The 24850-nt window shown below is 38.2% G+C and overlaps 1 protein-coding gene across 1 annotated transcript in view; it reads right to left on the reverse strand.

Moving 5' to 3' along the window:
- The window catches only part of LOC140246707 (uncharacterized), a 71833-nt gene that overhangs the window by 44280 nt on the left and 2703 nt on the right, over positions 1-24850 (reverse strand). The window contains exon 3 of the mRNA XM_072326044.1: positions 21080-22614. Within this exon, the coding sequence (XP_072182145.1) occupies positions 21080-22614 (1535 nt within the window). The remainder of the gene's footprint in view (positions 1-21079; positions 22615-24850) is intronic.

Below are 24850 nucleotides of genomic sequence, written 5' to 3' on the forward strand. Positions count from 1 at the left end.
ACCAGGGATGACAAGAAGGTAAAAATCAGATCAATCAAAGATCTAGAAAACTGATGACAGAGAAATAACATCTTATTACATGCATGATTTTTCCAATGGGCTGGATATTACCATGCATTTCATGTAATAGATCTGTAAAGTATGATCAAAATGCTCTTGGTGGAACAAGTATTGCACATTTGAATATTTACTCTCTTCTGAAAAATATGGACGAAATTCGATTACATCTGAGTAAAACTAATATTGATATAATAACCTTTTATGAAACTCGTCTTGATGAGTCAGTATTTGACCATGACATATGCATTGATGGGTACAAGACGCTTCGTAATGACCGGAATCGAAATGGTGGAGGCGTTGTTATCTACGTGCGCAGCTCTTTATATTACATGGCCCTTTAAGAGTATCATAATCAAGGCTTAGAATTAGCGTGTATACAGGTAACTCTTAAAAACAAGGGCCTTTTATTTTTAATGTCGTGGTATAGACCGCCAGATTCGTCTATCAATATATTTCATGGTCTTGAAAATATACTCCAGAGTGTTGAAGCTCTATATTGTGATTTTATTTTGGTAGGAGATGTGAATTATGATCTGTTGAACAAGAAACCCTCGTATTATACTTCTCGTATGCAAAGTATAGCAGAATAATACTCATCAACTCAATGCGTTTCCATGGCAACGAGAGTTACAAAGCACTCTAAAACACACATTGATCATGTTTATACATTAAAGAGTGAAAATATTTCACAATGCAAAGTCTTACAATTCAGCATAAGTGATCATGAAATGGTTCTCTTCTCATGGCGTAAGTGTAAACCGAAATCAGCTGGTAATCACTGTTATATTTCATCACGCTATATGAGAAAGCTTGCTATTGAAAAAAAAAAATTGTAAATGGATTAAATGACTCTTCAGTGGATGAAATATTACAAGAAACATCAGCAGAGAAAGCATATCACATCTGGGTTCATAAACTAAGATCTCTGTTGGATAGGCATGCCCCAGTCAAAAAGAAAAGGCTTCGACAAAAGAGGTCACCTTGGATGACTCGTGGTGTGAAGGCTTTGATAAGAGAAAGAAGAGATAAGACAAAACAGGCCGCTAAACGCATGAATAATGATTATGAGTGGCAGAAATATAGAAGTCTGCGTAATCTGGTAACATCATCTGTGAGAAAAGCTAAAAGGAAAAATGTTATTGATAATATTAGGGAAAATGTAGGAAACTCCACCCTCATGTGGAAAGTCTTAAGAGAGCTTATACCAATCCCTAAATCCTCTATTAAAGTTCATAAAATCATATATGATGGAAACGAGTATACAGGGTACAAAGATGTTGCAAATGCCCTGAACAATCACTTTTCTACTTTTGTTTTGCGAAACAGAGAAAATGTTCATTTAAAAAAACAATCCTATACAATATGTACCGAGAGCGTGTACAACTTTTGAATTCACTTCAATGTCAGCTGATGAGGTAAAGAAGTATATTGATAAAACGCCCCGAAATAAGGCTACTATTATGGGCTTGACACCATAGCTTGTATCCTACGGGACACTGTGTCAGTTATCCTTAAATCCTTTACCCACATAGTAAATTTATCAATGAAAGATGGTGTTATCCCGAACGAGTGGAAGTGTGCTGAAATAACACCTATATTCAAGGGTGGTGATACAACTGATCCCTCAAATTATAAGCCAATATGTTGGTCCTTCTTTAGCAGCATCTATTCCCATAAATGATATAAAAAATTATAAAGAATATTTATCTGAAAATAATCAAAATTCTTTGTTTTTTACTCCAATTAATGAATCTGAAATTATTGATATTGTTCGACTTTTGAAATGTAGTAAATCCTGTGGGCCCGATAATTTGAGGGTGAATTTATTGAAAAAGATAATTTACCCCCTAGCAGCCCCTCTCACCCATATATTCAATCTATCCCTACTTAATGGCAAGTTTCCAGACTCTTTTAAAATCGCCAAAGTTATCCCCATCTATAAAAGAGAAAATCCATTAATGGTGAAAAATTATAGACCCATCTCATTGTTGCCTGTTCTATCGAAAATCTTAGAAAAAGTAGTTTACAAGCGTCTTTACTCGTTTATGATTGGAAATGATATATTGAATACGAATCAGTTTGGTTTTAGGAAAGGATTTTCTACCGATTATGCTATAATCAAGTCTGTCGATAATATTATTGATGCGCTTAGTAAAAAAGAACATATAATTGGAGTTTTTATGGATCTTAGTAAGGCATTTGACACTATTGATCATGACATTTTACTTGGAAAATTACAGAATTATGGCGTGAGAGGGATTACTTTGTCATGGTTCAGAAGTTATCTAAGTCATCGCAAACAATATGTTGCATTTAAATCTAGTCACTCATTATATTCTAACGTGTCATGTGGTGTCCCTCAGGGATCTATCCTCGGTCCCCTACTTTTTTTGATTTACATTAATGACATCACCAATTGCTCCCCTCGTTTGAACTTCATCTTATTTGCAGACGACACTAACGTTTTTTATTCTCATAAGGATATTGCAACACTGATTGATACACTTAATATGGAATTAGGTAATATTTCGAAATGGTTTAGAAGTAACAAGCTTTCATTGAATATTGATAAGACATGTTTTATATATTTTCATACTCTTCAATCCCAACCCACCCTTCCCAAAAGTATTTATATTGATGGTATAAACATTGCTGAGAAACACTCAACCAAGTTTCTAGGAGTGACCCTAGATAGCAATTTAACTTGGAATACTCATGCGCAGAATATTACTACAGCAATATCTAAAACAACTGGTGTTTTAAGGAGAATAAAGTATTTGATTAATGATCAAACTTTAATAATGTTATATAACACTTTATTTTTACCATATGTAATGTATTGCAATATTGTATGGGGCAACTGTAGCAAAAGTAAATTGAATACAATTTTTATTCTTCAGAAAAAGGCTCTTCGTATATGCACACACTCAAATTTTTTGGCTCACACCGATCCTATATTTCATCGCCTAAAAACTTTAAAAGCCCATGACATACATATATATCTAACTGCTATATTCATGTATAAACACACTCGAAATTTATTACCATTTTTTCATAATGCCTTAGTAACCAATGACCATATTCATTCATACCCAACCCGTCGTTCCCATGATTTTCATTTAAGTAATCCAAAGCTTTTACTTGCTCAAAAGTCGATTAGACATCACGGTCCGGATACATGGAACACTCTTCCTGAGGAGTTGAAACAATGTGCCTCCTTGTTTTCATTTAAAGCAAACTTAAAGAAGCACATTTTATTACAGTATACTTCAAATACAAATTAAAAACAAATAATTTATATGATTAATGTTGGTCTCCCAAATAGCAACATCGCATACCGTTCCCTTTTTCAGCAAACCAATTCGATTATTCTACATTCCAGCATATCTGCCCTTCTGCACTTTCTAGCACTTGCACGCACATCCACCACCATCACGTTTTTCCCCTGCTATCTTCGCAGCAGAATCTGTATTGTATTGTAGTATTACCAGTACACTCCCCTACCTTTTCCTCTGGCCGGCCATCTTTTCAAGCTATGCTTACAATGGCGGCCCTCTGCATTATCGCTCCATAATTATAATTGTTGTAATCCCCGCTGCATAGACATGCATACTGTATTATTGTATCATTAATTACCTGTTATATCTTTGTTAACGCAAGTCAAACGACTCTGTTTTGAATCTATTTTGTATATTTTCCACATATTCATGATCATGTGCCTTATGTATATTGATTTGCTGATTGATCTGTTGATTTGCAGAAAATAAAGTATCTATTAAACAAAATATCTGTTTTGCCTGTAGCTTCAAAGATTTTAGAAAAGTTGGTGTTTAAACAAGTGTATGCTTATCTTAATGAAAATGATTTATTGACAAAAAACCAATATGGCTTTCGCACAAATTTTTCTTCAAAAATGGCATTATTAAACCTCACTGAAAATGTTAACAAAGTTATAGATGTTGGACAAGTTGTTGTTGTGGTTTACCTTGATCTTTAAAAGGCTTTTGATATGGTAGCCTTTGATATTTTGATTGAAAAATTACGATTTTCCGGATTTTGCGAGGATACTATATGCTGGTTTGTAAATTATTTCAGAAAAAAAGAAAACAAACTATAATTAATGGTAATGATTCAAAGGAGGGCGAGGTGCTCTGTAGGGTCCCTCAGGGAAGTATTTTGGACTTTTGTTGTTCATCATGTATATGAATGATTTGCCTCGGGTAGTTAGAAATTATCAAGTGTCGCTTTATGCGCATGATACCTGCATTAATTATGCATCCACTGATCCTCTTGAACTTGAAAGAATTGTTAATGATGATTTAAGTGGCGTGCATGAATGGTTACTTCATAATAAGCTTATGTTGAATGTTAAAAAATGTAAATGTATGTTCATAGGTACTAAGCGTAATCGTAAAAATGTTAGTATAAGAATAAATTGATGGTACTTAGAAAAGGTAGAAAGTTGTAAATATCTAGGTGTTGCCATTGACACAGAATTCCCTTGGAAATCACAGGTTGATAGTGTAAAAAGTAAAGTGTTACGTAATTTGTACGCTTTAAGAAGGGCAAGACCATATACTGACCAAGACACTGCATTAACCCTGTATAATACAATGATTCGTCCTCACTTTGAGTACTGTAACACCATCTGGATGAACCCAAATTCTGGAAACATAAAAAGACTGCAAATAATTCAGAACAGAGCCCTGCGAACTGTTCTGAAAGTGGATTATCGTCACAATAGACGAGATTTGTATGGGAGGCTGCCTATTGACTGCCTCAGTGCCAAAGTGAAAAAAAAAGATCGTGTTGTTTTTATTTACAAAGTTTTAAATAGCCTCTTGCCTGATTTTTTGACTTATCAAGTGAACGTGAAAGTATCTAATTACAACCTGAGGAACTCTTCATTTAAAGTATTGTAACCAAAACCAAAGACCAATTTCTGCAAAAGGAGTACTGTTTACATAGCAGCTCAATTATTCAATCAATTACCTGAAGCCACGAGAACATGTACAAGGTTAGCACAATTTCTGAAGGATATCGATGCTGTTTTCTTTCTTGATTTATGAGTTTTTTGTATTTCTGAGTAATATTTTTTTTTATCACTTGCTTTCCGAGATTGTGTTTTTTCTCTTCATACTACATTCTACTGTCTAACTGTTTTGTAAAGAGTGTTGTGCATATAAATAATTATGTATATTTTCCCTCATCTATTTGTTTCGTTATACCAATTATTGTCTACGTATTATCCTATACGTTCTTTGTACACTGTATCATACGGACTTGCTGAAAAACAGCCTAACGTCTGAGTGCAAGTATTTTTACCCGTGTTTAAACAAATAAAACAAACAAAATGTGTGCAAGCGCCCTCTTTTGGTTGATCATAGAAAAAATAAAACAAACATAGGTCGGGCGTACAGACCACGTAGAGTTGCTTGCAGTTGCGTAAATTTGCATGCCGCCAGTGCATGCACAATTAAGCTACCGCTTTTCAAGAACGACAAGAGAAGAAAACGAGTTGTTGCAAGAATGAGAAGGAGTGTGTGGGTCAAACCTCGGATCCAGCGTCGACCTGTACATTGATATGGCAATATGAACAACCAATGATTAAAAAGAACTGTAGGGCCTATGCTGAAGATTTTTCTTCATTAAAATGATAAATTTTAAAAGGATGGCGCCACAGGCTGGCAATCAGTGAACTCCTGACACGAATTGCCCTTAGAATTACAAACAAGACGCCAACTTCTGGAAAATTTTGAAACATAATATTTGCTGCAAGTTTGAGGTTCCTGGCCACTGACAATACCTACAAGACCATAAAAATGTGGATTTCGATTTGCTCATAAACATTGTTGTCATCAAGAAACCTGCAAAGACCCGTCTTTAATCACGTCGAAGGTTTCTTCTGTTATCCTGCTGGAAATTGTAGACGCTCACCACAGTTTCATGTACGTGGAGCCCTTTCAAGACAGCCAGTATTCAAGCCAAAAAGCTGAACCTTTCTGCAACAGACCCTCTGCCCCATATGACTAGCCACTCGACTACTTCCTTGAGGAAAATGACGCTCTTGCGCTGAGTACTTGGCTGATGAAGCCTCTGTCAATTCGCGGCATGACTCACCAGCAGCAAATATACAACTATAGGCTTTCAGGAGCCAGAGGGGCTGTAGAAAATGAGTTTGGGTCTACTAGTGCTCGCGAATTGTCTGTATCCTGATCACTAGAGACATGCATAACGAACAAGAGGACTTTTGCTCTTAACATACCATTTTTCCTTCCTTTTTCGGCAATCTACAATTATCAAGCCTACATAAGCTATATAGTAAAGTCTCGAAGAGCACTGCTAAGTTCGCTATACATTAACCAGCTATTCAGAGTCCAATGGGATGAATGATATCAAGCAGTTTTTTCAACATTGATTAGGCACTGGAATGCAAAATCTTCACCAATAATAATAGGCTAGGCTACTGTAAGCAGCATTGTACAAATGTATGCCAGGTTTATGCCCCGTTCCCACTGCCGATCAGATCAACTCGATCAAGCGAGATCAATCCCGATCACCTATTTTTACCAGAGCAATCCCGACCAAATGCTCGATCGTCCTTCAACACGATCCCTTCCCGACCGCTATTCGATCTTTTACGATCCACATCCGACCATTCTCGACATCTCCAGAATCTCTCCTCGACAACCATACAGATCTCTACTCGAACATCCCGATCTACACACAATCAATACACGATCGCTACACGGTCAATACTCGATTTTTACTAAACTTCTTAGACCAGATCGACATGACTCGATCTGTGTAAGATCTTGCATCAAATGGGTCGGCAGGTTCGTACAGTGATCGAGTGAGAGAAAAATTGGTTACAGTATTCGTTTGGATATATGAGGCAACTCAGTATTTATGCTTGAATACGGCGTGGCCCAAAAGAGTGCTATAAAACTGACTATTAATTGCAAAAGCGTGAATGAACGAAAGAAATAATAATCATCTTTAGTATAGGTTTCACCGGCCAATTTCGCACTTTTGTCAGTCCATTTGATAAAAGGTTCATTCAATTTAGCGAAAATCCTCATCACTGCACATTCTGTCATTCAAAATCGCAAGTTGTTCGTTCAATTTAGCATTGATCCGATCAATGAGATTTGCACATGTGCCTCTCGAAATCGTAAAACGGGCATTCAAATTGGCACGTGCTCTTCAGTCATTCAAATTCGCCAGCGCTGGCGAAAGGGGTATTTCAGTCATTCAATTTCGTGTACGGGCAGTCAAATTCCTAACATGTTCATTGAAATTAACGTCATGTTATATCTTTTTTGAAAAGGTGATAACATTTAAACGCGTATTTTTATGGGACTTATTGTTTCATCCACGCACTATTAAGCAGTAAAAGTATCGTATTTTTGACCATATTATATAACTCGAGTTTGCTGTTCTGTAACGCCTCTTTTCTTTCATACATGACATTTTAGGCCTACCTGTACCAATACTCGAGTTTAACTTCATCTTCTTACAGGCATGACGGCACAAGTTACATACAACGTATTTCTCAAGAGGAAAGAAAAGATACTATTATAGGAATATTTGATGATCAGAACCTTGACTTCCTACAACTGGCCGACACACGGAATAAAGCGCTCAACGGCGCGACAAGTTGTGGCCATGCACATGTTGCACTATCTTCGGACTTGAAGAGTCACTAAGCACATTCAAGAAAAAAAAAATGTTGCCAAAATCTCTGATATGAGTACGAAAATATGAAATGTAATGACGCTTGGAAAACAATAACTATGTTAAAAAAATAAAGAAAGAAGCAAACCATAAACATGCGTGCTAAATTGACTGCAAAAGATGTTAAATTGATTGCCAAAAAATGAATTTGAATGAACGAGAGCAGCATGTCCGTGATCACGTGACTATATCATTCTAACCTGAAAGAACGAATAACCGAATGGTACTTATTTTACGAATTTCAATTTGAAAAGGTGTTGATTAAAATGAGGCTAAATGTAATTTGAATGCTCCAAAACGAATTTGAATGAGGAAATCATAAAATTGAACTACCGAACATGTCATTTATGGTATATTTTGCTATTAATTGAATGCAGCAATTGGGAATTGGACTGACAAAAGCGCGAAATTGGCCGGGAAAACCTATAGTTGATAGAAGAACACTTCCTTTTTTGAAACCACAATCACCAATTCTCGTGCAGGCGTTTCGATTCTATAGTCATTTTTCCTGAAAAAAAAAACGATGACAAAGACTGATCACTACTGATTATGAGCCACTCAAAAAGGTACAAAAATGCGTTCAGTTGTATTCATTAATTTTATCCGTTTTCAGTAGCTATTTTTGACGCATTCGTTATCAGTTTTTTACGGCTTCTCTATCGCTCAGTCAAGTAGGATATCAGTGTCCAAAGTTATAGATTTTGTAAATCACAAGTTTTCATGGAGATTGATTATCATTGTGTCAAATAAAATTTGAGGTGTTCTTTCTATTGAATGATGTAACGATTTCATTCAGTCGCTCATATCTTTTTAAAAGAGACAGTTTTGTAGCACTCTGTCTGCCGGGACATCATGTATATGGGTTCGTTCATATGCATTCGATATTTGCAGTGGATGTGAAGAATGGCAAATCTAAGTTTGATGTCTCATAAAAAAAAAAAAAAGATGTTACACCGCCACGCTTCCTAAGTGCATTACGATAGGTGGGCTGAAATTCATTTGGTCTGAAATGAAACATAGGCCTGAAAAAAAAATTGACTATTCTACAACCCTAATGAGTCGTGTTATCTTTGTCATTATTGTTTTCATTATTAAAGAATGAAAAAGTGAATGAAAAATATGTATGTAATCATTGATAAAGTATAGGCCCAAGAGTGTGTAAAAGAAAATACGTGTATCATTTCAGTTTCTAAATTCATGAAGTGTGCTGATATGTGGAACAGAGTACATTATGAAAAAAAAGCAATATAAAATTTTACACTAGCAAAAAATGATGAAAATCTTGGTTGTTTATCTTTTTTTGTCAACTCATCCCAGCCAATCGATATCAAGGTGGACTTTAAGCAATGCACATACAACTCTCAATTAAAAAAAAAAAAAAAACCTTATTAAGCGAAGCAAAAGTGTAACATCTACGTAAATAAAAGGAAAGTAATTAGTCACTGAGCATTTATGAATCTACGTTACAACTACTGTTTTAACACGTCAGCGTAAGAAATAGATTTTATATCAACGCAACCAACTTTTCAACTTTGAAACAGACAAGCTAGCAAAAGAATTCAAGAAACATTTCTCAATTTATAAGTAAAGTAAATAATCTAGAAAATTTCCCTTTACGTTACAGTCATATTGCCAGAATACCAAATTTTTCTCAGTTTCAGTTGTGGTTCCTTTTTTTCTTCTGGTATTTTTGTCTGGAAAGTTTAATTCTGCCATGTCTACTGTTTAGGGTTTGCTGTCTTTGCTCTCTTCGTGGCCCTTTTCTTTTCTTCAGTGGGCCAGGAGTGGCTGCAGATACTGACGACATTTAACCTTTTAACGTGACCAAGGACTGCATATGTTTTTTTTTTTTCTTAATACCTGAACAATAAATGAGTGCTAAGAGGGTACGTCTGCACCTGCAGCAACCACTGTCAAAATGTGCTCGGTATTTGATCGAGTGCCGGTCGAAGCATGATCGAGTTTAGTCGAGTATCAATCGAAAGCAGTCCTGTATCGGTCGTGTAGCGGTCGAGTTATTCACGAAACTGATGAATCCTGGATCGAGATGATCTGAAATCAATCGTGTAGCATTCGAGTATAACTCGAGATGATCGGGAACTGAGCTCGGGGAAAAATCCGTCCCGACCACACTAGATTTCTATACGACCGATTCCCGATCAGCTCGATCTCTTCTCGATCACTACCCGAGCTGTTGGTGTTCGGGCTTCCTACTCGAATATTTTGGACATGTCCAAAATTATCGTGAAGGAAGCAGGAGCGATGCCGATCAAGGTAGATCGACCCCGAATACCAGTGCCGAGCGAGCCCGACCAGGCTAAAAAAGCTTGATCGGGATTGATCGAGTTGATCTGATCGGCAGTGGGAACGCACCATTAAGCAAGTCTACTTTAATGCCTACGCATTATATACGCGAGCTCCAAAAGTGCTTTCGTGTGAACACGGTTTGGTGACGTACTGTTGCGTATAAATTGCGAAAAGTTGCGTCGTGTTGCGTAGTGTTGCGTAGACTTGCGCAAAACGTGCGTATCGGCACTCTACGCGGAGGGTACGTAAAAAAATTAAACATGTTTGATTTTTTGCGTACATCTCGCGTACCTAGTTTGTGTCCCTCGGCATGAAAGTTGCGTTCTCATAGCGTATAGTGGCGTAGTGTTGCGTAGTCACTACGCAACTCTACGCAAAACCCGTTGAGAAACCCCCTATAGGGGAAACTTTGTCCCCGAAGACCATTCACACAGAGTTTTTGCTGCGTCCAAGTAAGATGTCAAGGCCATTTTACTTGGAAGAGGCGAGAACCCATAAACGTATATGGGTGAGAATTTTGAACGATGTACAATTGCCAATTTTCGTACCTTATGACATTCTTTCCCTTAGAACACGCCAGGATGATCTAAGAAACCAGATTTTTTCATGTCATCTCAAAGATTTGTAAATTTCCTTTCAGGAAATATATGGTTTGGTTGACTTTTGCCTGATATTTTTCATTTGACATGGACTTAAAGCGTAAAAATACGGTAAAAACGCTATTTTCACAATAATTTTTGTTTTTCAAACTAATGATGTGCATTTTACTGGTACGTGGCATCTAATATCTGACCATGTTCTGGATCTGACATATCATGGGTATGTACCACAAAATTATAAGAACTTTATGAGCACGTATAAAATCACAGAGAACAATTGAAATATGAAAGTCCTAAACAGACGAACGTCCGTGATTCTTTTATTTCTATCGCTGCTGCAAATTCTACTTTGTTGTCCCAACTGTAACGTATACGACAATTTGGTGTTCCACCTAATGAACATATTCTGCAAAAATTGTACGTCTGCTGGCTGTACATGGGACGTAATATTCTTTTATGCAAAATTATACTCAGTTCTCGTCACGGACGTGCCTCCGCTATTTTCTAATAAAGATCGTAGCCCATGAAACGTTATTGGCGATATTGTTCTGAGTCGTAATCAACTAAGTTCTAGCAACACGATGATATGTTTGTTTTGAGTTTCTGTCCATCCTTTGTCAAATAGGAACCGACATTATATTTTTAGACGAACCTCCAAGAAAAAAAGAGCGTCCGTGATGATTAAAACGTTTTCGAGTGGGACACCATCTTGCTTTGATGGCGAAGGTGCATTTTACCTTTGGCTCTCTAGCCGAGGAGCTGCATGCCATTTTTGGAGCGGACTGAGGTTCGCCCGCAGTTTTTGGACCATGCAATTCACCAAAAACCAAGCAAATAATTAATATTTTCTCTGAAAATTCACCTCCTGATCCCCCTTTCAGCAATACATATGTTGTAAGGATGTCAAATTTCTTATAATTTGCATTGACAATACATTTTCAAATTTTTGAAAGAGTTAGGAAGGCTAGGTACTCTCTGCCGATTAGTTATCCGTCCTGGAACATGACCCTAGTAGTAGAACGAACGTCCGTGATAATTCCAGAGAACGTCCGTGACGTATACAATCCCTCCGATAGGGATAACTTGTCCCGAAAGTGTCCTGTATTCTTTAAAACTTTTGGCTCGAATAGCGACAAATAAAGTTTTACAAAGTAGGAAATGAGTTTAGAGCAGTAGTTTCAGAATTTTCAAGGCGTTATGTGATCATGATGAACAAGCAATTCAAAATTTACTCACAATTTTACGCTTGTTTTCCCTCTAATTGTACAAAAAACAGCTAAACACTTAAAACAAAGTTATAGGAAAATGGAATTTTGCGTAATCTTTAATTTCTGTGCGTTTAAATTTCTTTCTAATGAGGTTCTGGAAACAATTTGTACTGTTACAGGTTCTGAAAGTTTCGCTCACGGACGTTCTGTCCGAGAAAGGAAATTTCTGACAATTACAAATATATCACTGCACATAAGATTAATGTTAGTTGAAAATATTACCAAATCACCGAGCCGCTCATACCCGAAAGTGAATAGCGTTCAGCACTCAATTTACCTGTAATAACAACCGGAAAACGTTTTTTTTTTTTTTTTTTTTTTTTTTTTTTTTTTTTCACGGATGTTCGTTGGTTGAATAAGTCAATGGATTACATACTAGGAGAAAGAGGATCAGTGCCACTTTTTAGTGACAGGTGCTCTAAGTGTTTATCTTTTGAGTATGGTAGCTGCCGTCTCGAACAGAACACATCCAGTTTTGGTCTCCATAACGGACGTTCGCTGTAATTGGCATGATATTAAATGCCTTAATTCATTCTTATTTTTCCCTTCATGACGATTTTTATCTCATTCCCTCAATAGCCTGAACATGCTGCGACCAAAGAGAAAACAAAAACAAAACAAAACAAATCAAAACAAATCCGAAAAGTGCTACGCAATCACATTCAGGATAATGACGGAAGAAGTCTGTGATGAGCATGTGTTGAATAAGAAACGGAAAAGTTTCAAAAGGACGTGCATGGAAGCAGTTGAATGAAAATGACTGAGAAACAGAGAAGGGATCGAGCTCCAACACACAGAGAAAATAATTGCCAGTGCACTCCCGTTATACCAAATTCCTCTGGAGAAGTTTTTGTTTGTTTATGTTTTGTATTCATCGAAATGCCGTCACAAGCGAACAAAAATCATGCAGTATACAATTATTGTCTGATGAAAACACACAAATCATCCGCTTATCATCACATGGTGTTGTTTTATACTCATCAATGAAAAGCAATATTCATTTGTAATTTTTTCCAAGATTTTTTTTTTCATTTTACATTTAAGAGACAGAGAGATCGTCAATTTGTTTGTGCTTTTGCGCTTTCTTTGAAAACACCTGTTAAACAAAGTAATGATTAAGAATAGGTTTAAGGTTACACTTTGATACGTTCGCTCTTCCTAAGATTCGTTCCTCCGATGTCCAAAGGTTTGTTATTCCGAAAATGAAAAAAAAAAATAGTTAATTAAGGAGGTTTGTTATTAAAAAATTTCTTATTCCGAAAGTTTGTTAGTCCGGAAAATAAATATCAAGGATCATTATTCTTAGGTCCGTTCTTGTAAAAGTGGAGAGGGCCTGATATTCGTTAAGGTGAAAACGGTTATTATGAGGTTTTGAAATTTGGAGGATTTTAGTTGTTAACTTGTTTCTCCACATTTGGATAAGTGAACATGATTTTTCATGTTCCAATTAATAAACATTTCGATTAACCTTCGGAGATTCCTATCATTTACCGAATAAAAAAGCTTCATAATTATACGAACTCTATCAAGTTTCGTATCGACAAACTGTATGAATAACGAGCCTTCAAAATGAAGCGCTACAAAATGTTTGTTATAACAAACCATATTGTATGATATCGAAGTCACAAACATGCATCCAACTTATATGGACTTATTGTGTCTTGTTATGACGAAACATCGCAGTATCGAACCTATTATCATTTCTGACTAATATAATAATACAAATTCTCCTCGGTAACAGTGTGTAACACAAGGAGCAAACATAGAGGGATTTCTTCCCAACGTGTTCCTTTGCCCTCCCCAGCTAAACTTCGTATTTCTATAACGGAGTACATTTCTGTTGTCTTTTTATGTTAATTCTTTGTCATAATTTTAGCTGTGACCATGTTCGTTATAAGCAAAATTTTGCATTGTAGACTTAAGATAACAAATTTAGGACCTGAATTTTTACTTCATGATAACGAAATTTTGATGAATATATTCGTTCTCAAGGATGGACTACGTCACTGAGATTACACGTACGTTTGTACATTCATTTACGAGAGATGGAAAAATTGTTTTCTTTGATACCTCAGTATGAGAAGATAAACAAGCTTATATAATTGATAATTGGTAAGATCTATTCAGGATTTTGCAGAGGAGTTTGTTCTCGACATGAAATTGCTGTTTGTTGTGAGAAGAATGGGTTTCCAACTCAAGAGAGCTGCATCTTGTTTGTTCCGAACGTCCGTGAGCTACATGCGAACCTCCGTGACGCAAAATATGCTATGTTTGTTGGGTTATAGAGACTGCCTAGATCAGATACATCATAAAAAGGTATGTTATTATTTGGGAGTGAGGATTAAAGTATGGGATAGCGAAATAAGAGGTCAAAATATTGAGTTTCTGTAAAATGCGCGTAAAGTGGAGAAAGTGTTTAGCGGAAGAGCAATATTTCAACAGAAACGACGAATTTAGTTAAATCATCAGTTGTCTACCATTACGTACAGGTTAAGAGTACAAGCTTAATATTCTGCAAGCACGTACACGTGTCCCTAAAGATATTTCGTTAGGATTTTGAACTGAATCAGATCTTTGCAAACTATGTTAAATGTTATTCAAGTGTATGTGCAGTACTATTTTTCACGGACGTTCGCTGCTCTGGACATGGTGAACTTCAGCGGTGAATAAAAACTTGTTCCTCTGGGAAAATCCTAGTATAATTGGGTTCATATTTAAGCTTGAGTTATACTCTTTCAGGTAAGATGAATAATTTGGAGAATTTCCTACTTTTTAAATTTTGCCTTGTTTTGGCTCAATTGTACATCGTTCAAAATTCTGACCAATATAGCTCTGTGTTAAGGGGGGGGGGGGTATTAAACCCCCTTCATATACACCAGAGGCAGTACAAGCTACGTCCTTTAAATATCAGGAAAATTGCTTAGGACGTCGCGTTAACTTCGTTGTTTTGGAAAATAAAAATTCCTTACGGTGCTACGTCCGCGCCGCGTCCTTGCCAAATTCATGTCAAGTTGATGGCGTTTATAGTTTTACTTAGTTTATAGTGCGCGAAGACGTGGTCGCTGCGGCGTCTAAACGGTTCCTGCTACTTCCTTGCTACGTCCGATCAGATTGTGACTCGTGGCTCTGTGTTCTTTGAATATACAGGGTAGAAACTCCGTGGCGCATATTATATACTTACATTCCCTAATATACGTATAATACCGGAAATATTAATATATACTACAGATGTTACTAAAAACATTTCCCAATTTTGATCCTTAGTTAAAAAACTATAGATCAGGTAACACTGACATTGATATGAACAATAGCTGTGAACAGTGTATAATTTTGTCTATGAAAAAAAAAAAAACAACCATAATATTTGAAAGAGAATGTGTCTTATATTCGGTTTCCGGATATAAAGGCACTGATAGTGTTTTATCAAAAGAAAAAAAAAGTTGCCGCGTAGTGGTCACGACATGGAAATAGACGGAATTTTTGCAACGTTATTTTAATGCACACTACGTCTATGCTACGTCGATGGAGATGGTAGTACGACCTCGCAAGGTCTTTTCTGCGATGGCGCTTTCGCTACGTGGACTTGGGTGCACGTCACGAGACCGACACCCACGAGTCATACAGCCCACAAGTTATACAGCTCACAAGTCATACAGCCCACGAGTCATGCAGCTCACAAGTCATACAGCCCACCAGTTATACAGCCCACGAGTTCGACACTGAGTAAATAAGGCCCACGAGTTCGACATCAAGTAAAATAAGCCAAGGAGTTATACGGCTCACGAGACCGACACTACGCACAAAAGGCTCATGAGACCGACAGTAAGCAAACAAAGCCCACGAGACCGACACTACACTTTAAAGGCTCACGAGACCGACATTACGCGAAAGAGGTTCACGAGACCGACACTAGGCAAAGAAGGCCCACGAGACCGACAAGATGAACAGCGCCACCTATAGACCAATAAATTGTATAGGGTGTCCTGATAATAGCATAGGAAGATATGAGAGATGGAAAAGAATAGTTGCCATCTCCGGCAGGGTGTAACCCCATCAGTTGCCCCCCCCCCCACCCGAAATGATCAGAATCTTTAATTGTGTTTGCATGGGTGTTTGTTTGTGAAAAAAATGAACAAAGTACAGTAAAAGTGTGTAACAGATCTTTCCACAGTAAACCTGCGAGGGTGTTGAATTAGTATTAATTAAAAAAAAAAATAACGTAATCGTCTATTAAGGTAGCGTAAGGATTTGGAAAAAATTAGATGCATCCATGAAAACAGCTATTGCATTTCACGAAAAAATGTACTGTTTGGAGGAGAATAACACAAGCCACAAATTGAGGTGAATCCCTGCAATATAAAACGTTTTAATCAGTAGCATTACATTATAGTTACAGAGAAAATTACAAATAGATCTTACTGCAAAACTTCCAAGCAGGAGGGTAGAATATCTAAAATAGAATAAGTAACTAGTGAATCGGGAAAGAGAAGAGGTAAAAATTATGTCCTGTCCATCTTCTAGCTAAAAACTGGGTAAGCATATTAAAATAGCACGATGGCATTATCAAAGCTCTAAAATTAATCCATACATCGTTCTTGCCCTCTTTTGAATTCATTTGTCGGGGTTTTTTTTGTCTCTTAAGGGGGGGGGGTTAAGAATACTAATTCTTCTATTTGGGGGGGGGGGGCATGAAGAATAAAATTCTGTTTTTCTACTTGATTACAATGTCGCTCCCTGACACACTTGCCCCCCCCCCCCCAAGTATGTAGAATTACATGTTTGATGTCGTTCATAATTATGTAGATGGTCACCATCTTTCAATTGATAGCGTGACGAAATTACAACCGCCAGTATGTAATTTTTCGGTTCATGGAACACCCTGTACGGGTGATGGACATGTAGATGGCGCTGTTTATCCTGTCGGTGGACCTTCTTTGCCTACTGTCGGTCTCGTGGGCTTTCTTTGCTTAGTGTCGGTCTCGTGAGCCTTTTTAGCTTAGTGTCGGTCTCGTGGGCCTTTTTTGCCTACTGTCGGTCTCGTGGGCTTTCTTTGCTTAGTGTCGGTCTCATGAGAATTTATTGCTTAGTGTCGGTCTCGTGGGCTATGTTTGCTTAGTGTCGGTCTCATGAGCCTTTTGTGCGTAGTGTCGAACTCATGGGCTGTATGACTCCTGAGTCGTATAACTCGTGGGCTGTGTGACTCATGGACCTATTATTGATGTCGGTCTCGTGGACCGTATGACTCGTGGTTGTCGGTCTCGTGGGATGCCCCCGTGGACTTTTGTCATGCTGAAAATTCCCGTCGCGGAAACTTCGTCTGCGGAGGCCATGCAGACTCTGCTACGTCCATTAAAAGTTGTTGCTGCGCTCTCGATACGCTGTAGTTCTTGCTGCGTCCAAGCAAAAATTTTGCCTTGAAGCGGTGGTGCGTCAAGGCCATTTTGCTAGGACGCAGCGAGAACTCGCAATCATGGGCGTAGTGCAGTGTAAATGGGTATTGTTCATGTATGTGGTAGTCTTGGCGCAGACTCCTTTACGTCTAAAGGTCTGTGTCTTCAAACTATACTCTGTATACCCTGTGACCCAGCAAAGTTTGTAGCCGCACATTGAACTTCACAAAAGAACCCCCCACACACATGCACACACACACACCCACACACACACACACACACACATACACACACACACACCAACATACATTAACACATGAAATCAATTTAGGGCCTATATACCGGTACACAAAACATGTCACGTTACAGAATGAAGGTTTCTGCAGTCGTGATATCTTGCACATTGTCAGACCTATAGGATGTTGATACCTTTAGCCCCAGTCACATAGACCTCCTGGATCACCTGGGACCATCCCGGATCTTTGTTTGATTCATTTTCCACCTGAGAAGATGGCTGGATAGCCCATATTCAGCTACGTTAAGCTGGTCTTCCATGGGGTCCAGTTGGGTGTGAGGTGGGACCACTTCACCGGGTTAAACACCCTGCTCTTTGCGATGAATGAATGAAGCGGGATCTTTTACATGCATGAGTTTTTACTCTCTCATACACGGGACCTCCATTTTATGTCCTATCCGAGGGACAGAGTGTTTTGCCTCTTGCTAGAGGGGACGGTATGCTTACACACAACATTGCTCAGTCCAGACTCGGGTTCGATCTGATCCGGGGTGTTCCGGGGAGAGATCCGTGTTGACGTCTTGAACATCCTTGGACATCCATGTATGTCCGTGTAGATCTGCGGACATCCGAGAGGCCAACAAGGTAACCTTTGGATGTCAAAAACATCCGACGTCATCTGGGGATTGCCGTGTTGGCAGAGCAATCCGGGATGGCCCGTGTGGATGCCGTGTAGCTGCCGTGTTTGTCCGTGTAGACGCCGCGCTCTTCCGGCCTTATCCGTGTAGCTGCCGTGTTGATACCGTGTGTACCGTCCCTACCAACGCTCGTGGACACTCCATCGAAGTCGAAGCTATCCCGGATCTCCCCTGGATCAACGTGCAGATCCTTGAACATCCGTGTTTATAAGTGACTGGGGTATTTTGAATGTTTTTTTTTTTTTTCATGGATACCATAGACGAATCTTCACGTGGGAACACTGAAGAGATTTTGAAATTCTGAGGTTCTGCTTCAATGGCCATACAACCTGCTTATCTTTTATTATTATGTATCCACCTCATGAGACACGATAGTTTTTAATGCTTGTTTTTAGTGGACTTCAGTAATATATCAAATCATGCTTCATTCTTGGAGACTTAAGTATGAAATTATGTTTGATGTTTCTATGAAGCATGTGTCAATACTGGTCAGTTCATAAGTTAAAGACTATGATTGGAACATGCGCAACGTTTATAGTCCTACATTTTAGTAATATAAGAAAGCTTAAATGCACCATGCAGTATGCTGCCTGGCTTGCTGTGTCATTGCCAGGGTTAATGACAACCAATCACAAGCATTAAGTACATCGCAACTCTATATGGTATGTGGCAACCTGAAAGTTGATTGTTTTTTTTTTCGGAGGGGGGGGGGGGAGACAACGTGTTTCTTAAATGAGGAGTTGAAAAGAGTGCTGATATAAACACATGGAAATGCTCTCAACATGCATGCTATCGTGAAAGAAATTAGTAATACTAGCATGTCAACTTTGTGGGTGATATCCACGGTTAATGACAATCATACTCTCTGTTACAATATATATGACACCAAAGGTTGAGTTTTGTGTGTGGGGCTGGGGAACTGAAGATGAAGTATCTCCAGAAATTAGTTAACAAAAGTGCTGAAAACAACTCCGAGAACACAAGATCAAATGTATTCTCTCAGACTGTTTACTTAAGTCAAAGAAAGCTAGCATTCAATAGTGAAATTTCTTATGTGATGTTTTAAAGAAGTTCAGAAACAGATACGTATAAAATACATTTATATTGAACACCACAATTATTCTCATTACTCTTATACATATGCAGATATTTCTTCAAAACTATGAGGGGACATACTCTATTGAGTATGAGAATAGATGGATATCAATCCTGAACCATACCTTCCCCTACATGTAATGCAATTTAATCTGAATCGGAATTTCGAGAGTAAAGAAAAGCAAAAACAGCAACAAGAACAACAAAAAACGTTGCCAAGAATGCTGTTCTGCCTGCCTGTTTTATACATTAGGGGTTGATTTCATCAGCCACAAAAAAAAAAAAGTGATTTTGAGGTTTTTAAAAGAAACTGAACGAAGGTTTCAGACTTGCTATTTGCATCTTAAAGAGGATAATCAAGTATGAGAAAAAGAAATAATCCAAGACATATCCCACCTTCTTTTGTTGACATAAACTTGATTATAGGAATATTTAATAACTCACAGTGCTGAAAAGGTTTTAAAATATGTTTTATAGCTGGCCTTTATTGCTTTTATGGTTGGATTAAAACTGATGTCGACTAAAAATAAAGGGCTTATTTCAACATTCTTTTTTTTTCTGAAAAGCTATATTTTTGTCCCATATCAGGTAATAGATAATGATGAAAAATTAAGTAGGCTGTGTGGCCAGTATATCACAATACATGTACAACTTTCCACAATTTCAAAATCTCTTTAGTGTTCCTGTTTCAAGGTCAAGTGAAAGAATCCATGTGTAACATTCGAAAGGTATGAATGAACAGCTTAAAGGTTTGAAACTTATTATTACTTCTTACGGTATCATGGCGGTAGAAACATAACCAGACATGTTTTGTATACCGGTTATGTAGACCCTATGTACATAGAGTCATGTCGGAACGTATGTTTGCAATCGTGTGTGTGTGTGGGGGGGGGGGGGTGCGGTCTTTTCTATCTGGTATTTGTGGATGCGAACTACCCTGGGTCCCAGGTTATACCGGGTAGTTTGCATGCACGGTTGCAGCTCATTATTCCGAAGGTTCGTTATTCCGAAGGGTCGTTATTTCGAAGGTTCGTTATTCCAAAGATTCGTTATTCCTAGGGTCTGTCGACCCCTTTCCCGACCAGAGATTTTGTCAGATTTTATGCTTACTTATTTTATGTACACGAACAGGACGTTCTTTTAGACTAAGTTTGGTCCATGGACTCGCTGGAATAAATTATACCCACTGAGGGGCCTTTTAGGGGGTCCCTGTTGAACTGGGGTTGACGAGCATCTTGCCAGTAACTCTATGGGGCCAAACCTTTTTGGCCTTGTGGGGTAAATTGACCAGCAGCCAGCTCAGGCCTTACAACACTTATCTCCTTATCTTACTGGCAAGACAGTAGGTGACTATAACGCCACTCTCACTTTTTTTCTTGCAACTTAATACAGTTAAATAAAAGAAATATATCATTCAGAAGGGTGTAGGCTCAAACAAGAGGGGTGAATAAAGTCAAACCTGAACTTTATACCATGCTAGGGAAATAGTTATGAAAGTAAAATATCCCATTGAATATTCATTAGCCACGAACGACCGTATGATTAAAATAAATGAGGTTGAAAGTTTCTCTGGAGACGGATTATACGCACTCATAAACAACAATTCATTTCGAGAAAAAAATATTCATTTCCAATATATGTATACTCTTCCCATGACTCTTCAAGTCGATACACCAGCTGTGTCACTCACCACTTGGCCGCTGTGAACCATGTATATAACCCCTGCATTGACATGTTGAGACTTATACGGTGATAGGCTATATTCTTTCCATCGTTTTCCCACTGCTCTTGCAGCCTCCTCAGTTTGACATTCAAACGCAACGTCAACGCAGAAATCCTGGTCATCACACTTTTTCATGATATCAAGACTAAGTTCTTTCCGAAAAGCTGAGGCGAAGTAGAGTAGGTAGCGGAACTGTCGAAATTCACTGAGAAAATATTTTTTCAACTGCTCATACTTTCTACGATTAATGTGGTGTAAATTTGCAATGTACAGCCCTGCAACATATTCCTGGAACAATTCATGAGGAAAGAAAACCGTTGATTTGACGACAGCTTGATCGTAGCTATCGCGCCGATGCTTCCTTGCGGAAACCTTCCTTGTCAAAACCCCTAGTTTGCAGCATGTTTCTAGGGCATTCCGACACTTTTCGAATCGTTTTTCAGGAAATGAGAAATTCCGTTTGATCAACTCTTTCAGTGCTATCTTACCAATATCTTGGATTGCATTACTAACTTTCTGCAAATGCACAGCAGTGTTTTTATTTTCTAAATGTTTATATTCTTTTGAAAAGTAGTGCCCTTTCAAAAACAATATCATTTCACGAACAATTTCAGAGAAAGTTTGCAGTTTTGTCATTTTCTTTTTTTCCTCTTCAGTGAAGTCGCCCCACATGAGGCAAAGCATTGAACAGTAAATGGGAAACGGGGCTATGTTTGACCGGATGACATCATTTTCCTCCATAAAACTGATCAAACTTTCTGCAAGAGCTTCCTTATTTTTAAGCCGAAAGCACCTTCTGATGTAATTTGACACATTCTCCTTATTGAATCCGTCTACACTAATGCAAGTGTAAGCTTCGGCAAGATCCTGGTTCATCTCAAATTCATCTGCTCGCCACGGTCGTGTGGTCACCATTACCCTGCATGACTTCCATTTATTCAATGCCAGAATGTCAACGACTTCACTGCTATTCGCTTCACCAATGTTTCCACTAAACCCGTCGAACCCATCAAACACGAGAAGTACTTTAGTAAGATTGGTTGAAATATAGTTGTCTATTTCGAGGGCCGTTGCTGCGTTTGTATCAGAGAGACATCCCTTTATAATACCACCGATGCTAGTTTCGTTCTTGACCTCCCGAAGAGGAATTACGACCACCATGTCCAGATCCTGGAGAAGCCTTCCCTGACACCAGTCCCAAGCGATCTTGGAGCAAAGCATTGTTTTACCGACACCTCCCTCACCCTCGATCAGAAGGTGCTTTGAAATTTCTCCGCTTTCTACCATGGTCAAAAGATCCTCCAACGTGATTGGTGTTTCATGCTCGCCATGTTGATCTTTTAGACTCAAATCCGTGTAGATTGCATCCAAATCAGCACAATTCGTAAAGTTGATTGGATCCAACGTGACCGTGCGCCGTGACTGACGGTAATGCTCTTTCAGTTCTTCTTTGCACTGCTGTACTTGTTCCGTTGTAAGCAACTTGGCGGTTGGTACCGATCCTTAATAGAGAAGCAAAACAGACCAACGAAATAGATTAATGCATTTCACTCAACAACGTACATGTGCATGGGTTGTATATTACATAATGATAATAATAATAATAATGATAATAATAATGAAAATAATAGTAATAATAATGGCATTTTATAGCGCATATAAAAAATGATTGTTCCCTGTGCGCTTTACAATCTCAACACGAAACATACTGTAATTACGATTTACTTTCAATACACACACATGTACAAATAAAAACAAAAAAAAACAAATCACAAATAGATAAGGCTTTGAAGAAGATTTGAATGAGACCAATGAAGACGACTGAAGGATATGTTGTGGTAGTGTGTTCCACAATCTTGGGGCAGTAACTGAAAAGCTACTGAAGAAGATGTATGTTATATACATGCGTGTGTAAAAATGTGTGCGTGTGTGTGTGGGCGGGCGTGTGTGTCTGTGCGTGTGTCCCTGTATCACAACTCATCAAAATACCCCCGTAAAACATGTATTTTTAGGAAAGGGCAGATTCTCAAAGAGCCGACTTAAGTTTCAAAATGATGTATATAACTCGATTCAAATGGGCTCCCCTGTCCGTTTTCAATATAGGAAGGTAAGCACATACTATGGAAAAGTGTGTACCGAGAGAAAGAAAAAGACTCTGAATTATAAAGGATGTTTCAAGGGTGGCACGACATACATTGCTCCGGAAAATTGCGACTAATGCTCAACGACAAACGCCCAGCGACATTTGCCACTGTTTGCTCTGCCGGTATTTGCTCCGAGGATATATAAAATTTATCATCCTCATTTCAACTATTGAAAAATTTAAAGGGGACTGATATGTTAAAAAAAAAAAAAAGTTCCAGCAAAAAACAAACAAAAAGAAGTATATATAATTATATATATATATATATATATATATATATATAATGCTAAAGACACAATTAAAAAAAAAAGTTTTGCGGTGAAGGGGGAAATGGCTCCCTTCAACGAGATTTTTACTCCTTTGGACGTTTGTGGTCTTGTGAATGGTGTTGGTCCTAACTAATTCCACCTTGACTATGTCTTGTCGTAAAGAATGGGGAGAATGGAAACACTTCTTGAGATTGTGACAAATCATTTGATGTAATAGGTTTCGTCTTGAAGGCCTGTGTGTTGAAACTTTGTTGCAATTCACGTTGCATCTTCACGCCGTCTCTCTGCTGTGAGCTTGTCTGTCACGACTGCCATTGTTCTTGACTGATATCAGTAATAATGTCTCCAAAGTTAGTGTCAGTACTCTTGAAAGACAGTGAGGATTCCCTTGGAGTCATTTCAGATGCCGTCGAGCGAGATGATAGACAGGCTAAATCAGCAAGAACAACACCTTTACCATTCAAAATTAAGACTGCTACAAAGAAAACGGATCAACCTAGAATCAATCATTATGGATCTAGAAAACAACCCTACCAAGGACAAGCAGACTGCATCCCCGCAGAAAAACAGAATGGATGACTCACCTTTACCTTCATGGGACAACAAAATGAGTATTTCAGAAGAAACAACTTGAGAATCTCGAAACTCCACTTGAATAACCTGAAATACCGATATGCCATTGTCTGCAATGTAGCGCGTCGAGTATGAGTCGACCTCAGCATTCCTGATATTGAACGGGGCAGTCACCGTTTGGGGAAAAAAAAAACGGAGAAGGGAATCGGGGTCGTGGAATCAAGTACAGTGAAGCTCTGCTCCTACCGTGTGCGCCAGCTGCTAATCACGAATCGTCGTAAGCTGAAAGACTTATATCCGACATTCAAATCCACGAAGAATTGCCATCAAAGAATCTCTGAGAGCTACAGACAACGGCCAAGAAGAAAACAAGGTGACATCTGCGTGGCCTTCCGAGGGAAGCATATTTGTTACTGCATAAAGACAAACTCCAGGAAACCAGCCAAACACTTGATAATCTGTACGGCTGACCTGAAAAAGATATGATTTTAACACACGTACGACACATAATATTTCTGTCAGAACTTGAATCATACATTTATATGACAGTCACAGATTTATAAGCATATTCATACAAGTCTCCGTGTTTTTTTTTTTTTGCTACTTCTTGCATTTTGTCTATAATCCTTAGTGACTGAGTACCTAACCGTTGAATTCTTTGAAATTGTATAATGCACGAACTAACTTACAATGACAGAAGGCATATTGGCTTGCTTTTTTTTTTTCTAAACCAGCGATATTATTTTATTACTT

Source organism: Diadema setosum, chromosome 3, assembly GCF_964275005.1.
Source record: "Diadema setosum chromosome 3, eeDiaSeto1, whole genome shotgun sequence".
Classification (NCBI taxonomy): domain Eukaryota; kingdom Metazoa; phylum Echinodermata; class Echinoidea; order Diadematoida; family Diadematidae; genus Diadema; species Diadema setosum.